Here is a 15,222-nt window from a genome sequence, read left to right as displayed (position 1 = left end):
TATGTATCATGTTAGATATATTTTTGATGAAAATTAATTTTCATATTCATGGTGTTTAGATCTATTGTTTAGACTGTTTAAATGTTATATTTTATTAAAGTAGGGAAGAATCTATTGTTAAGATAATATGTACCATAATTTATTTATGACTACTGATTTATCGAATTCTGCATTTACAATAGACTTAAGTAATATGATATTGTAGATATTACCTATAATTGATTACAATTTTCTGGACATCAATAAATGTCTAAAATGGATTATTTTTCATACAATATCAGATCATTGGCTGAAATGAATGGCTAATTAAATTTATTGTTAAAAATAACTTTCAAAGTCACTTTATTGTTCCACAGTATAAACGAATATACAATGTAGAATGTATACTAAAAGCAGCACAAAACAGTATATTTTTTTTATAAATACAATGTCATGAAACCATTCAGTTTGGAAATTTTCAAAAATAAACAGCCTTTGGATACAATATTAATTTATTTGTGTACCCACATACATAATATTAAACTTCAAACAATCATAATGCAAATTTTTTAATATTTAATAAAAAAAAATATTATAATTATAGTGAGGTAGAAATTAGGAAAAATGAAAACAAAATAGATACAGTTATTAAGGAACGCAGATGAAGAAGATAATATATTCACTAACAGCACTTATATTCACGATTTTACTTACAATTTTATTAATAAGATAAGAATACACCCATAAAAATGTACAAAATATCTGCATCATTAACTTGATTGTAATTTATTCAGTCTTAAAAACTTATATTACATGTTCAAATAAAATCAATATTATTCTAAAATTATTAATTAGTAATTACAATTAAAAGAGGTAGTTAGTATCAAAAACCAGTCTTACATCAGTCATATGAATTGAGCATCTTAATCAGGTACAGACAAAAAATCAGACTTTATCCTACAATCTATCTAGATACAATTAACTTACACTTATTTTCTATAAGACACTGTATAAGGTCATTTAAAAGATAAATTAAGTAAATGAACTATTACACTATGATAAAAATTGCTTTCATTACAAAATATAAGGTAAATTGTGCATTGTATTGAACAATCAGTCGATTAAAAATGAGGTAGAGAATAAATTAAACAACTTTAAAGGATCCATCGTTTCGCCGATAGAAACCAGGTGGGGGGTGATTGTGTTTGTTTCTTACTCTATCTACCAGTGTGGTGGTTTGAGCTTCCACAGATATTATATCCACGAGGCAACCAGTTTTTGTCCGCGATGTGCAGTACCATTGCTTCTTTCCATATGCCAGTTTGTTCTTTAATCGGAACGCATATCCTTCGTGAACTAGGAGAGTACTTCCTTTCCTCGTTGATATGAAGCGAGCCTCTGTAAAAAATGGTTATAGTTAGTCTCCAAATCAAGAGTCAAATTTTTCTTTTTTTTATAATATAATATTCACTCTTGTTACTGTTGTGTGTAAAAATTTCATTTGATAATTTAAAATAACAATAATGGTTTGATGATTATATGGTTAAGGGTGTACAATAAAACACAAATTATTTAAAACATTTATTAATCAACACAATTTAACACTTTTTGGTAAATTATTTAGTTACATTGTGTAGGTACACTAGCAGATAAAACGTTATTAGCCAATTTTCTATTTTATTTACTAACCATTGAGATAATATTTAATATGGAGATGACACCGCCTACATCACTTATGTTCCACTCAACATACGTCATGTGACGTATGTTGAGCGGTATCTTTTAATGGTTTTAAAGTGAAACGCATCAAACATGCCTTCGTGTGTGTTACGATATTGCACAAATAATACAAATAATACGGAAAAGTGCAAAGGAATAACTTTCATCGTTAAGTACCTAACTAGATAATAATTTTTAAAACTTAGTTAGAGCAAAAAAATGGCGCACAGATTTTGTTCGAGGTGTCTCCTCCATACGTAGTAATATTATCTCAATGTTACTAACTAGTAAATAAAAATTTAACATGACTTTCCATAGAAGGTAGGTATGGACACACATGTAAAGTTGTTAATACAAACATATCATTACACCAAAATAATTAATGTTTACTAAACATCCTATCACAAACACGAATGATTGATATTTATTGAAACATGAAGTAAATTTCTGTTAAAATATATAATTGAGTACACGTTAACAAACTGAAACATGGCACCACAATCATATTAACATCACAAATCACTGATCACAACAAATTTTAAGTTTTAATTTCCACGCTTCGTTTATTAAAAATACAACGCAACGCGTTACGCGTCACCTTCAAATTCCACAATAAACGTCAACTGTCAAATTAGGATATTTTTAAACCTGACAGTGACTTATTTTATAAAATATATTTTTAATATTAATTATTGGCTACGTGCCCCTTATGTAATGTTTTACCAAGGTTTTACCTAGCTTCTGCATAAAATTATGTAGTTATTACCACTTCCCACTCTTAAATTATTTAATAGTGTAGTTATACTATGGGGATGGAATTGACAGATTGAAACTAATACGTAAATCGAAACGGACAGCGGACTCACTGTCAAACTTTCTATCCAATTATTACGAATTAATAATTTCTGATTTCATAATAAATTTGTGCGGTTTGTGAATAAGTGTTTTTGTTTTAAATTATAATGTGTTGTTTAGATTTAAAGTTGTAGTGTAAATTCAATTATTTTGTGTTTGTTGCGTACAAATAATTTAATTTTTGGCATGACAATGAACTGTGAAGTAAAAAGATGTAAACAATGCTAATTTTAGCTAAAATGTGACTGTTGATGTCTTGGAGAACATGTAATTTCATATTTAATGAAACAAATACCAAAAATAAATAATAATAATTTAATTAGGGACTTATTAGAAATAATAAATACTTAAATTACTTAAATTGTATCATAAGTTTTTTACCAAATTATAAATTTATAATTATTGTGAGCTAAAATGTGTAATATTATTTAAAAAAGACAATAAAGCTATTTGAGTTATCATATTCGTTTAATTTTCCTCCCAACCCATATTAATAATAAGTATCAATTAACTATTGAATTTTTAATAATCGTTTCTGTTATTTCAGGTATATTTATAAATACGAGGGGTAATTCGAAATTGTTTATTTATCAGAATCATACATTCAGATTCATGTACAAGAAGGCGTATGGAAGTCAGTTATGGTACTGTTGGTACTTCTTCAGTCGGTGCTGTCCTGCAAAGCTGCGGATAAACAATTCTGGGAAAGTCACAGAATGCATCGGAAGACACAACCATGACCCTCCAACCAGCTGGATGACTCCAGATGGGAAATCCTACAAACTCCCTACTACAGAGAATAATATGACAAAGTGAAATGTGGTTGTATTAAAAATGAGATTCTATCAATATAAAAGTATTTCTTTAGTTCTGCTAGAGATGTTGGAAACGCTAGATCATTGTGTATTGTTGTTTATGAAGTATTCATTAAAATTGTTCAATATAATGTATGTAAAGTAATCTGCAATAGGGTGAGATAGGGCAAATAAATATTAATATTCTAATAAAAAAATCGAAACTGACTTAATGCCCTTAAAGTTTTTTAATTTTATCATAAAAAGTTTTATCTTGCCTTGATGCAAATTATAAGAATGTTAAATCAGATATGACTGTATTCAGTGTATTGAACATTTATCTAATTAAGTATTTTTAATTAATTAGTTATCAAATTATACTAACCAAATAACTTTATATTTGTTGTACCAAAATTAAATGTTTAATTATATAATATTTCTCACATGAAATAATGAAACTGCCAGTTTATCATGATATGAATTACCTATTGAAAATGTTAACTAAGTTATTACTTAAGAATATAAGTTAAGTCATTAATGCATTTGTAAAATAACTTATAGAAATATAATATATCAAGTTCCTCATATATTAGAGTATAAATATAACATGAAACATGATCAATTTTGTAAACTTACATTGTACTTGATATCAAGTAAAATTGTAACTAATGCCTTAATTCTTGTCCCAAAGATTTAAAATATTGAAGTTCCAGAAAATATATATATTCTATTAACTGAAACATGTGTTTAAATATACCCAATAGTGCATCGAATTTTTAATATTTTCCCTGAGGCTTTAAACCAGTCTTTCATCTAGTCACAACTCACAAGTATCTCTCTTAAAGATACCTAGATGCTGAAAAAAATCCCCATTAAATGTGCCTATTGGTGAAAAGGATTCATATTCATGTCAACTTAATATAATCCAGTATTGACAAAAACCGAATAAATAAATTGTTCTTATAAAAAAAAACATTTTTTTTTCAAATCAATAAACTTTTTAATAAAAGTTCAAATACGTGCATGATCATCAAAATGATGACAGTATTTTTTTAGTCTATGGACTTTGTATTAACAACAAATAATGTGTAAAATATTTGATTGTACAATCAAGATCTACAGTTAAATCAACCTTATCATTAATTAATTATTTAATGTAACTGATAATAAGCTGACATCACAGTGAATCCGTTGTTATTATATTGAATAGGTATTTATATAAATCTTTGCAAGTCTGGCGTCAGTTTATAGTGCGCAATTTTTTATTATATTAAAGCTGTTTAATTTACTCTATGCACTTGTATATCGCGCAATTTAATTTTTCCTTACAAATCAATCTATCACATTCTACATCTTGTTTTTATCTGTGGGCTGTGGCCCATCTCAATATTTTATTACTTATCTGTACTAGATTAAAATCTTAACCCGGTTATTTTTACCGCCTCTTTTTAAACTTATTAAGTAAGTTATATTAATTATAAAAATTCCAGACGCATTTTCAAAAATATTTATTCTTAAAACTCTTATGTCTTGTACAATGAATCTGGTGGTGCACAAAAGACAGGGATTGGGAGTCTTAAAATACTTTCATCATATCAACAATCGACATGCGTCTCTTATCTTTAATTTGTAAGATTCACAAACCAAGCAGACTTTCTCATTGTCTTTTAATAATATTTTTGTGTTGACTAGACTAGCCGACGCCTCATTCTCACTTCATTTGTCTCATATAAAAATAGAATGACAATTTTGCGCAGCATCTTATATACTAGCGGTCCGCCCCGCCTTCGCCCGTGGTACCTACATGTTTAAACTATCCTATCTCTCAAGTTGGATCGAACTGCACATGGTGTGCGAATTTTATTATAATCGGTTAAGTGGTTTAGGAGTCCATTGAGGACAAACATTGTGACACGAAATTTATATATATTAAGATAAGATAGGTAATCCATCTTCAATCATTAAGATACTAGGTACTACGTACGTAGTTATAATAGCTCAATGTCTTCAATTGAAGTAGTCTTAACACTTACCTATCTGATAAAGAAACGTAATCGAAACTAGTTCCAACTTAAACCGTAACATAGTTAGATAAGTGAAAACGTACTAAGTTGCAGTCCTAAATTAATATTTGGTATTTAAAAAACCTTTCTTAAATTATATTATGCATTGAATACAAATATGTACCTAAATTAAAATTCAATTTATTAGTACTTACTTAACAATGTTGTAACATTGTATATAGAAATTCATATACATACCTACATCCGATTAGCTGTTTTTGCATGAAAGAGTATCCATACCTACCACAAACCAAATATTATATCCATACATCTGCCGCGTTTATAATAATAGCTGTAGGAGTACATAATAGGATGCCCATGATGGGGAAGAAAAGAAATTTAGTATAAACATACCTACTTACCTGCATAGGTCCTTATACACATATTTTTATTTATTTATTTATTTAATTAACTATAATATAAAATATATAGGTAATATAAAAAAAATAATATGTAATTTTATATACTTATATTGTAAGTAATTTCGTCAATGCTACATGTAAATCTATCAATGGTGTGTCCGAATTGTTTACCAAATATGTATATATAACTATACTCCAGTTTTATTGTTCGACACATGATAGTAGAAGTGGGCCAGCCGCAGACGACCTTGAGACTGAGAGTTGTCGATTACACACTCGTGCGAATAACCACAACGACCTTTAACCCTGGTCGTATCTAAATTTGAAAATAAAATTTGAAGAATTTTTAAAGTGAAACTTTTATTACATCGTCTCAAACTTTTTGGTCTGTGTAGCGCATGTCGCGTGTATCGCGGCCGCTGCCGAGTAGGTATACCTACTCGGCAGCCGACCGTCACGCGACATGCGCTACACAAAGCAGTGTTCGGAACCGTTCGAACAGTTTCACTTTTACCGTGGTTTCATAAAACCACACAACATTTTTTAAATAAAAAACTTGTTTCAATTTAAAATTAAAACCTAAACACCTAGTTTCTAGTTTCTACATAACAAGTTTTTTATAGGTACCGCCATAGGGTACCGCTCAGCGACAAAGTCCAAAGCCCTTTGCAAGTTCAAAAAAAATAGCTTGATTACGGAGAAAAGAACTACTTATCTGTAAAGCAGAATGAAGCCGAGGTACCCAATCTATGAAACGATCTTTGTACTCCTAATTAATCATTTAATTAGCATACAGAATAGGTATTTCGTTATCTAAACTCACAACGAAATGGTCCACTACAATAATTTTCAAGTAACGTAAATACCAACGTAAAATGAAGTATTATTATCTCGCATGTGTTACAAGTAGGTACAACATACGTCATAGGGAATGTTAAGAGTATGTACGGTGTAAAGTTCATTTCAATATAATTTGGAAAATCCAAAAGTGCACGCCTCATAATTTTTTTTTAATAAATATTTATTAATTATTATTTTTGTTTATTTAATAACAATTAAACCACATCGAATCAGACCCTGAAAAATGAAAGGGTTCTATTCCTGAGCATACTCAAGCGTAAGAGAAAAAAAAAGACTCGATTAGTAAAGTATTTCGGTCGCTATCGTGTTAACAAGAAAAAGGATCCGCACATACAGACACACGGACGTCCAAGACAGAACTTTTTTAAACTGTTTTTTAACTAGTTTAAATAACAAAAATGACATCAAAAATATCATGAACGTTAAAAATAGTGTTTTTTCTTAATATGTGTGTGTATGTATTATCTTACAAGTGCAAAGTATGATACATAAAGACATTTTAAGTTTGAAAAATCAGATGTTTTGCGCGAAGTGACAGTTAGACCGGGAGATACTGACACAAAATTTCGAGTCATTTGTAACAGGATGGCGGTTCTACAGGGGTCTTAGTACGCAATGACAAAAAGAAAAACGATGGCGTGAACGCTGGTACCGGCGGCTTAGTCGCGTGGGCGTTAGTCGAACTCGTCGGAAAATAGCGAAAGTCAAACGATTTGTAACAGTATGGCACTTATTTTTCCTGTAAGTTTGAGGATCAACAAATATAAATACAAAATTTCAAAGATCTATGTGTTGGAAATCTTCACTTATATAAATTAATAATAAATTAAGTTTTCAAGTATGACAGCACTTTTTCCCCCTACTAGAAGTATGGCAAATATAATAATGGTCACATTTTATCAAATACTCTCCAAAAATCCAAATGCAATACTGGTACAAAAAGTTTGGCGAAATAAAATTTTTTTGCAGATTTTCGGCGGTATGGCGACCATTTGGAATCGTCCGAAAAGTATGGCATGGCGATTTTCGTAAATGGCTGCACGACGATAGTTACCTGTGCAAAAGTTAGCCTGGTACAAATGGTTGAATGATTGTTTTATTTAAATCAACACATTCGCATCGGTATGGCGGGCTGTAAGTCACACCGGAAAAGTATGCCATGACACTACCGCCTACTCCTTTTTTATGGGCTATCGGTAAATTCTAAAATTTTTGTGTTACAAATCGTTTGACTTTCGCTATTTTTCCGACGAGTTCGACAAACGCCCACGCGACTAAGCCACCGGTACCAGCGTTCACACCATCATTTTTCTTTTTGTCATTGCGTACTAAGACCCCTGTAGAACCGCCATCCTTGTTACAAATGACTCGAAATTTTGTGTCAGTATCTCCCGGTCTAAGTAGTACCCACCTCAACGCTTCGCTTATGAGGCGTGCAATAAACTTCTTATTCATTAGCTAATTAATCGTGAAAATTAGCATATCATTTTCAGAGTTTATTGATAGTATAGATAATAATTAAAGCTACACCTACTGTAACTTACGTATACGTTGAATATACCTACTAGGTAGGTATATAAAATAATAGAACCTACTTTAATTTGGAATACATATAAGTATTCAATTTTTAATCCGACGAATTTTATAAAAAGTATACTTTTACGGATAGTTATTCGTATTATCAATGTAATAAGATGCACTCAGAATATTGATAATAACACAAACACTCCAAAGATTAAACTATATTTTATTTAAATAATATTTAAGTAAGTTAAAAGACGACAGCTTCAGAATATGTTAATTGTATAAAATGTTCAAATTAAATTGTACTCAATCAAATTAAAACGATATTATTGTAAATAGGCAATGTAGGGAAGTAAATTAACAAAAAGTCAACTAGTAAGAAAAAACATATACCTAACTACCTATTTATTCAGTATACATACATTATTTGGTTAAAAATCATAGTAAAAAATTATAAATGAAAAATGAAATAGATTAATTTTATGATTGGTTAACTATTAAATAATTAGGATTGCATGGTTTACACCTTCGAGCTCCGTCGGCGTCTTAATATCAACAATGGCCGCCATCTAGTGGCCAGTAGCAGGAAACAGATTTTACTCAAATTTATTCCTTCCACATGATGGTTTTTTTTATACAACATTTAAAATCTAATTAAAAATAGCTATATTTAAAATTTGCCTTAAGCATAAAAAGTAATTACTTAGCGCATATTTAATATGAAAATAATCTTGAAAAAGGAATGTGTCGTTTATACTTTTCAATATGCGTTCCATTATGCGCACCGTTCGCGCCTATTTTTTTTGGTCTTTAAAATAATATCGATCCTTATAATTTTACTGGGTTTAAGTTTCGCAAAAAGGTTATATTTGTCTATTGTAATGTTGTGTAAATATTCGAATATATTTAATATTCAAGTTAAATTATTATTGTTTTAAATTTTTTTTCAGTTTGTTTTCAACATTTTATATTATCTGAGGCCCGAGTTGTCAATTTGTAAATGACAGTTGACGTCAAGACGTCAAACGTGTTTTTGTTTCGTGTTTGGTGACTACTGACTAAAGTTCTGTTTATTTCACAATTTACCATATTTTTTTAATAATATATCCGAAGCGGTTTTGTTCCTTTAAATATATATTATACCTTATCATCTCACACAGGCTGCGTATTGATGAACGACGTTGTTTTTAAAGAAATAATGGATATGGAGAGGATGTTACATGGTTATCAAAATTGCAGGTGATGACTTGGTGCAGTGTGTTCCAACGAAGAAAGGGCACCAGATAATGTTCCAAGGATACACTTATGTGTTTAAATGTAAGCTGCAGTGTGGAGCTGAGCAGTGGTGTTGTTCTTACAGGCAGAAAACTGGTTGTATTTCGGTCATAAACATGCAAACTTACGGTGTAGAAGTTGTAAGAGATTTCCATAATCACAAGAAACCTATGTTTGGGGACTAGTGGTTTAACATATCTATAGTGTAATGGCAATAAAGTTTGAACTTGCAAGCATAAGTATAAAATATGTTAGAAATTGTGTGTAAGTAGCAGTTATTTTCCTGATCATTTATACTATGCTATGGCATTTGCAATAATTGCGACAATACTATTATGATAACTTTTGAGTTATTGTTTATTTATGGAAATTATTTAAATTAAGTTAGAGCATTTTTGCCTACTATAATAGGTCTAGGTGTAGCATGTTATTTATAGAATTTTTTCCTTATTTGAAAAAGATGGGGTTTAATAATTTTCATTAGGTACTTTTAATATTTATATTAATTCAAAACAAAGTATTATCAATTAATATAATTAGTTTGCTAAGTTCTCCATTAAGCAGATACGTAAAATATTTTGTAAAAATCAGTATTAAAGTGTGAACCAATATGCAGTATTTTATTTATAGTTTTGTCCATTTGTACCTAATAAAACTTTATTCATATACAAGTAGTTTTATTCTTCCAAAAACCCAAAGGAATTAAACAGTAAGATATTTGGATAAAAAGTTTGTATACATTTATATAACTACTAGCGGTCCCCGGCTTCGCCCGTGGTACATATGAAGATAGATGTTGGCCGATTCTCAGACTTACTCGATATGCACAGAAAATTTCATGAGAATCGGTCCAGCCGTTTTGGAGTATGGTAACTAACATTTTGACACGGGAGTTTTATATTTAAGATTTTCAGTCATACAATATTACCACTTAATTAAAACAAATTGTGTTTCACAGAAAAGTTACCAGAGTGGGTGCCGATATACTTTATGGTGTTAAATGATAATAAATACAAGTGTAACATATGTGACTCTGAGGTCGATGTTACGGAGAAGTGTCTGGAATTGGTGATTCACTTGCAGGGGTCTCATAAGGAAGTGTATGAGCTTCATAAGGTATATTATTTTATTTAATTATAATATAATTGTATTATTCTTATTTTTTAGTTTAAAGACTTAATAATACCACAAGAATCAACTTTTAACATATTATATGTTAAAAGTTGATTCTTCATATTGTCACGGATAAAACAAAGTTAGGTACAGTTTGGTTCAAAATTAATGGCGGTTCGGAAGTCAGGTGCAGGTTCAAGTAAGTTCAAACTCAAACTCAAACTCAAACATTTATTTATTCAATTAGACTTCTTCTAGAAGCACTTTTGAAACGTCATTAAGTACATATTTTAACATTTACCACCGATTCGGAAAGCAGTATCTACGGAGAAGAATCGGCAAGAAACTCCATAGTTGCTCTTTTTAATCATGTCAGATTTACAATTTTACAAATTACATATGTAATAATATCATAATATTATATTATCATAATATGCCAAAGAACTGTCCTGTGGTTTTTACGCGCTCCATGGGTTTTTATCTTCCATATATTCCTTAATACTGTAATAGGCTCTCTTGACAAGTACATTTTTATATAAGATTTAAATTTAGAACTACTTAACTCTTTAATATTATGAGGAATTCTGTTGTAAAAGCGTATACCTTGGCCCATAAATGAATTTTTAACTTTAGCTAGCCGGAATAATGGCATTTCAATTTTATTTCTGTTTCTTGTGTCATAACAATGTCTATCTCCTACTTTTGTGTGTAAGTAAGCGTTATTATGTACATATAAAATATTATTAAATATATACTGCGACGGTACAGTAAGGATACCAGTATTCTTAAAGAGATCTCTTAGTGAGTCTCGAGCACGCAAATTATATACAGAGCGTATGGCTCTTTTCTGTAATATAAATATAGTTTCTATATCTGCAGCCCTGCCCCAAGTAAGCACATTAGGTAGGTACGTTAGCGAGACGTTAGGTACCTTAACGTCCCGCTCATATCTAAAATTGTTTTCTGCGCATCGGATCATATGATGTTCAGAGCCGCCATTGAGTTTGAATTGTACTGTATCATAGAACTAAAAATATAGATAAGAAGTGTCTTTACATTAAAATTACCTTTTATTTGAAATCTGCTATTTCTCCACCCTAAAATAATTTAACGAATAATGGAATATTTATCCAAAATAATTCTTAAACGACTTCACAATGACATAATTCCTTTTATTTACAAATTATAGATATTATATTATTTTGGATATACAAGTTATAAAAATATAAATGACTTTCTAGGATAGTTCCGATGCAGGTGTCGGCTACCAAATTGAGTTTCTACAATTTAGTATGAAAGATGTCGATCTCAAGAGTGATTCGGTAATTTTGGGTGAGATTTGTGAAACACCCGCAGTTCTTAAGGATGCTCCGAAGGAAGAATTGGACCAATCTGACTTTTTATTACTTCCCAATAAACAAGAGGAAAAGCATACAGCTATTTTAGGTATGTATAATACAGTGTGTTTTCTAATTTCTTACATGTAGATTAGTTAAGGTCTATAGAAATGATACCTTATGATTATTACTAACATAAAATATTCATAGTAATTTTAAATTAAAATTAACATATTCCTTCCTCATATTTTTGCGGCATTTATGAACTATCTCATTGTTGTAAAATTCATACTTTTGTAATAATTCTTATATATTCTACTTAAATTAATTACCCAGTCTTCAAGCTGTATTTAGACATTTAAAAATAATTTAATTAACAGAAAACATTACACTTATACCTGTTATATAAAAAACAATTAATAATTATTTCTAGAACAAAGCAGAAAACGGAGTTGGGTGTGGAAATATTTCGAACAATTGACCAAAACAATATACAGATGTTCGTTATGCAGCGTAGTTCTTTCAATAAAAGGCAGTAATTCTAACAACATGAATAGACATATAAGAACGCGGCATTCGGCAGTTTTCGCGTCAGAAATCTCTACGAAAGGCGGTCACGATGATGACGTCATAGATGACAGTATCAAATGGGACACTCCTAAAGAAGAGAGCGTGGAAAAAGTGGCGGGAAGTGCACGTGAGTAGCTTTTTGTAGTTTTTTATTGATTAAGCAAAGTTATCTGACTGTAATTTGCTTCAAGAATTATCAATGAAACATTTTTTGAAGTGAAAACTTCTTTAGCGGCGTTGGGTATTAAATCTTAAACTCGCGTCAGGACACGTGGCCTGATCGAAAAAGCGTAAGACGGATTTTTTTTAGCCCTTATATTCCATTCGTAAGACGGATACCATTCCAAAATATCAAACGTTCTGAACGTTAATAATCAAGTTTTCACTTCTACCGGCACTCCCGGAGTGCAACCCGTCTTTTTTTTTTGGATTAACACATCAAATCTCTCTAACCTATATATATGTACAGGACTTGATTGAATTACTAATTTTACTAAACTAGCCAATAGTATATGCATGATCAAAAAAGTGACAAAAAATAATAATTAAAAAATCTCCTTATTATTCTCAATCAAATTAAGACATGACTATCTCTGTATGAGCATTTCAGATAGTATTTTTCAATGATACTAAAAGGTATACTCAGGTTATGCACCACCAATAATGTATTTACATACGGCAAAGTTATCGAATCTGTTCTTTCACTCGCACACATACAATAGCTTACACCTCGTTCGCTCTCCTCCACGAGTCAGGCAATTACCTGACATTCTATTCTGGAGCATATTCTATCTATAACTTGTCTACACTAATATTATAAAGAGGAAAACTTTGTTTGTTTGTTTGATTGTAATGAATAGGCTCATAAACTACTGGACCGATTGATGAAATTTGGCACAGATAATCTTTAGACCCTCAGAAAGAACATAGGCTTTTCCTTTTTTAGCCGGGGCAGACCGCTAGTAATCTATAACTTAACAAACACCAGTTATTTACCCATAGGATCAAAGAAGCCCAGACGCAGTTGGGTCTGGTCGTACTTCAGCCTGGTATCGAGAACTAGAGCTCGATGCAAACTTTGTAAGCGAGTGATCAGTCATGGCGGGAATGCAACTGGCAATATGAACAGGCACTTGAAGATTGTGCATAATAAATGGGGAGGTGAGTCTATATTATATTGTTGTAGACAGTAGCTTCACTACTTCAGTGTTTTTTCGATAATTGGCTTGATAATTTTGAAAGGATTGGAAAAAAAATCGATCATTAGGTGGTACACGAACCCGAATGTTTTTGAAAAAAAAAATCATTAATAAGCATTTAAATACTACAAAACTAAATACTCAATAATTTGCTTGATAATGGGAAAATTTTCTAAGAGATTTCGGTTTTTTTCATTAGTTTGAAATCGTGTTTTATAGTTACTTTTAACTTTTAACTTTTACTGGAACTTTTAAGCTATTGCATAGCTTCTATCGCGGGCCTTGAGCGCGGGGACCGAATTGAGAAATTCCGTAACGAAAAAACCTCACGCTCCCCACTCCGACGGGCTCGGAGGTGTGGCTTGAAGGCATGCTATGCAATAGCTTTACCGCGGCAGTCCCCGAGTGCCACATGTCTCTTTTTTTTCATTTATATGGCTATACATAACTAAAATGCATGTGAAATATAACAAAAAAAAAAAAACACAGACAGCGTGTGACGTGACAAACGTTCCATCTCGCTTCTTCACACTATCTCTAGAATTTGCTATACCCATTTTTTTTTCTAATAAAGTACAAATTATAACTGTCAGTTTGTTTTTCAGACGGCAGCCATTGGGTCTGGAAAGTATTCAACGTCGGCGACAACACGTATTCTTGTAAAATATGTCAATACGAATTTATAAAATTCGATGACATAGAGAATAGCATACAGACTATACTAGATCATTTGAAAAGCGAACACAGCGTCGTTTCGGGGTCACAGATAATAACAAGCGCTACATTTGAAGTAAATAATGATTAGTGCGATTTTAGTTTATGGGTTGCCAGGAATTATACGTAAAATAGTGTGTTAGGTTATTTAGACTCCGGGAGTGTTTACTTCAGTTGTCTCTTTCGCTCACTATAGTTGAATTATGCCATCTCTTTTTGACGTCTAAATGTGTGTGCTTTAGTACGCCGTTTTTGAAGATTTAATCACTTCTTTTTACTTATAATATTATTTATTACATACCAGTTATATCCAAAGCTAGATAATGGAATACTAGCTTTTTTCTTAATTTTTACCAAATCGGTTTTATGTTTATAGTAAAAGACATATTATTTATTCACTTTTGTGTTGAAAAATTAGCCTATTTATTTAATTAGAGAGATTTAATATTTTTTATGAGAATTTAACTGTTCTTATGCAATTTAATATGTATTGCTTTAGTTTTGAATTTGTTTGGCTATGAGTAAAGAATTAAAAAAATCACACTTATGAGTAAAATGTATCTTATTAGACTACAGGCCCGTGTTGAAAAAATTATGGGTCATTTGACCCACCACCTGACCTATCTAGAATGATATAAGAGCATAAAATAATAAGATTCAGCACTATGACGTCACTTGTAAGCTGTCCACCTGAGTGCAGATGAGAATTCGAAGGTTCAGGTAGAGATGAAAATCTCTACCTGAACCTTCGAATTTCTCGGTCGGCATCTGTGTCATACTATTTCTATACTGCTTTTAAGCCATTATTCCGCAACGCCGTACAAAAATCATGGAGACAAGGGGAGAAAATCTCTACC

General features: G+C 30.9%; 2 protein-coding genes across 5 annotated transcripts in view; both read left to right on the top strand.

Moving 5' to 3' along the window:
- The window catches only part of LOC149908338 (uncharacterized), a 465,602-nt gene extending 462,218 nt beyond the window's left edge, over positions 1-3,384 (top strand). Inside the window, exon 5 of the mRNA XM_090101758.1 lies at positions 3,101-3,384. Within this exon, the coding sequence (XP_089957884.1) occupies positions 3,101-3,369 (269 nt within the window). The 3' untranslated portion in view covers positions 3,370-3,384. The remainder of the gene's footprint in view (positions 1-3,100) is intronic.
- A 6,012-nt stretch (positions 3,385-9,396) lies between these two features.
- LOC149908337 (uncharacterized) lies at positions 9,397-14,624 on the top strand. 4 transcript variants are annotated; one of them, XM_090101796.1, is made up of 6 exons: positions 9,397-9,474; positions 10,391-10,548; positions 11,787-11,991; positions 12,316-12,579; positions 13,455-13,613; positions 14,257-14,624. In XM_090101796.1, exons 2-6 carry the CDS (start codon positions 10,423-10,425, stop codon positions 14,454-14,456), a joined length of 954 nt encoding a protein of 317 aa, XP_089957922.1. In that variant the 5' UTR covers positions 9,397-9,474; positions 10,391-10,422; the 3' UTR covers positions 14,457-14,624. The 4 variants fall into 4 exon arrangements, with proteins under 4 accessions (XP_089957922.1, XP_089957920.1, XP_089957921.1 ...); XM_090101794.1 differs by having other exon boundaries at positions 9,437-9,572; XM_090101795.1 differs by lacking the exon at positions 9,397-9,474 and adding an exon at positions 9,561-9,696.
- Positions 14,625-15,222: the final 598 nt, after the last annotated feature.

Source organism: Colias eurytheme, chromosome 5, assembly GCF_061535395.1.
Source record: "Colias eurytheme isolate Ceu_HAF_F1 chromosome 5, ilColEury1 Martin Lab GWU primary, whole genome shotgun sequence".
NCBI classification, from domain to species: domain Eukaryota; kingdom Metazoa; phylum Arthropoda; class Insecta; order Lepidoptera; family Pieridae; genus Colias; species Colias eurytheme.
This window is presented reverse-complemented; position numbering and strand designations above follow the sequence as displayed.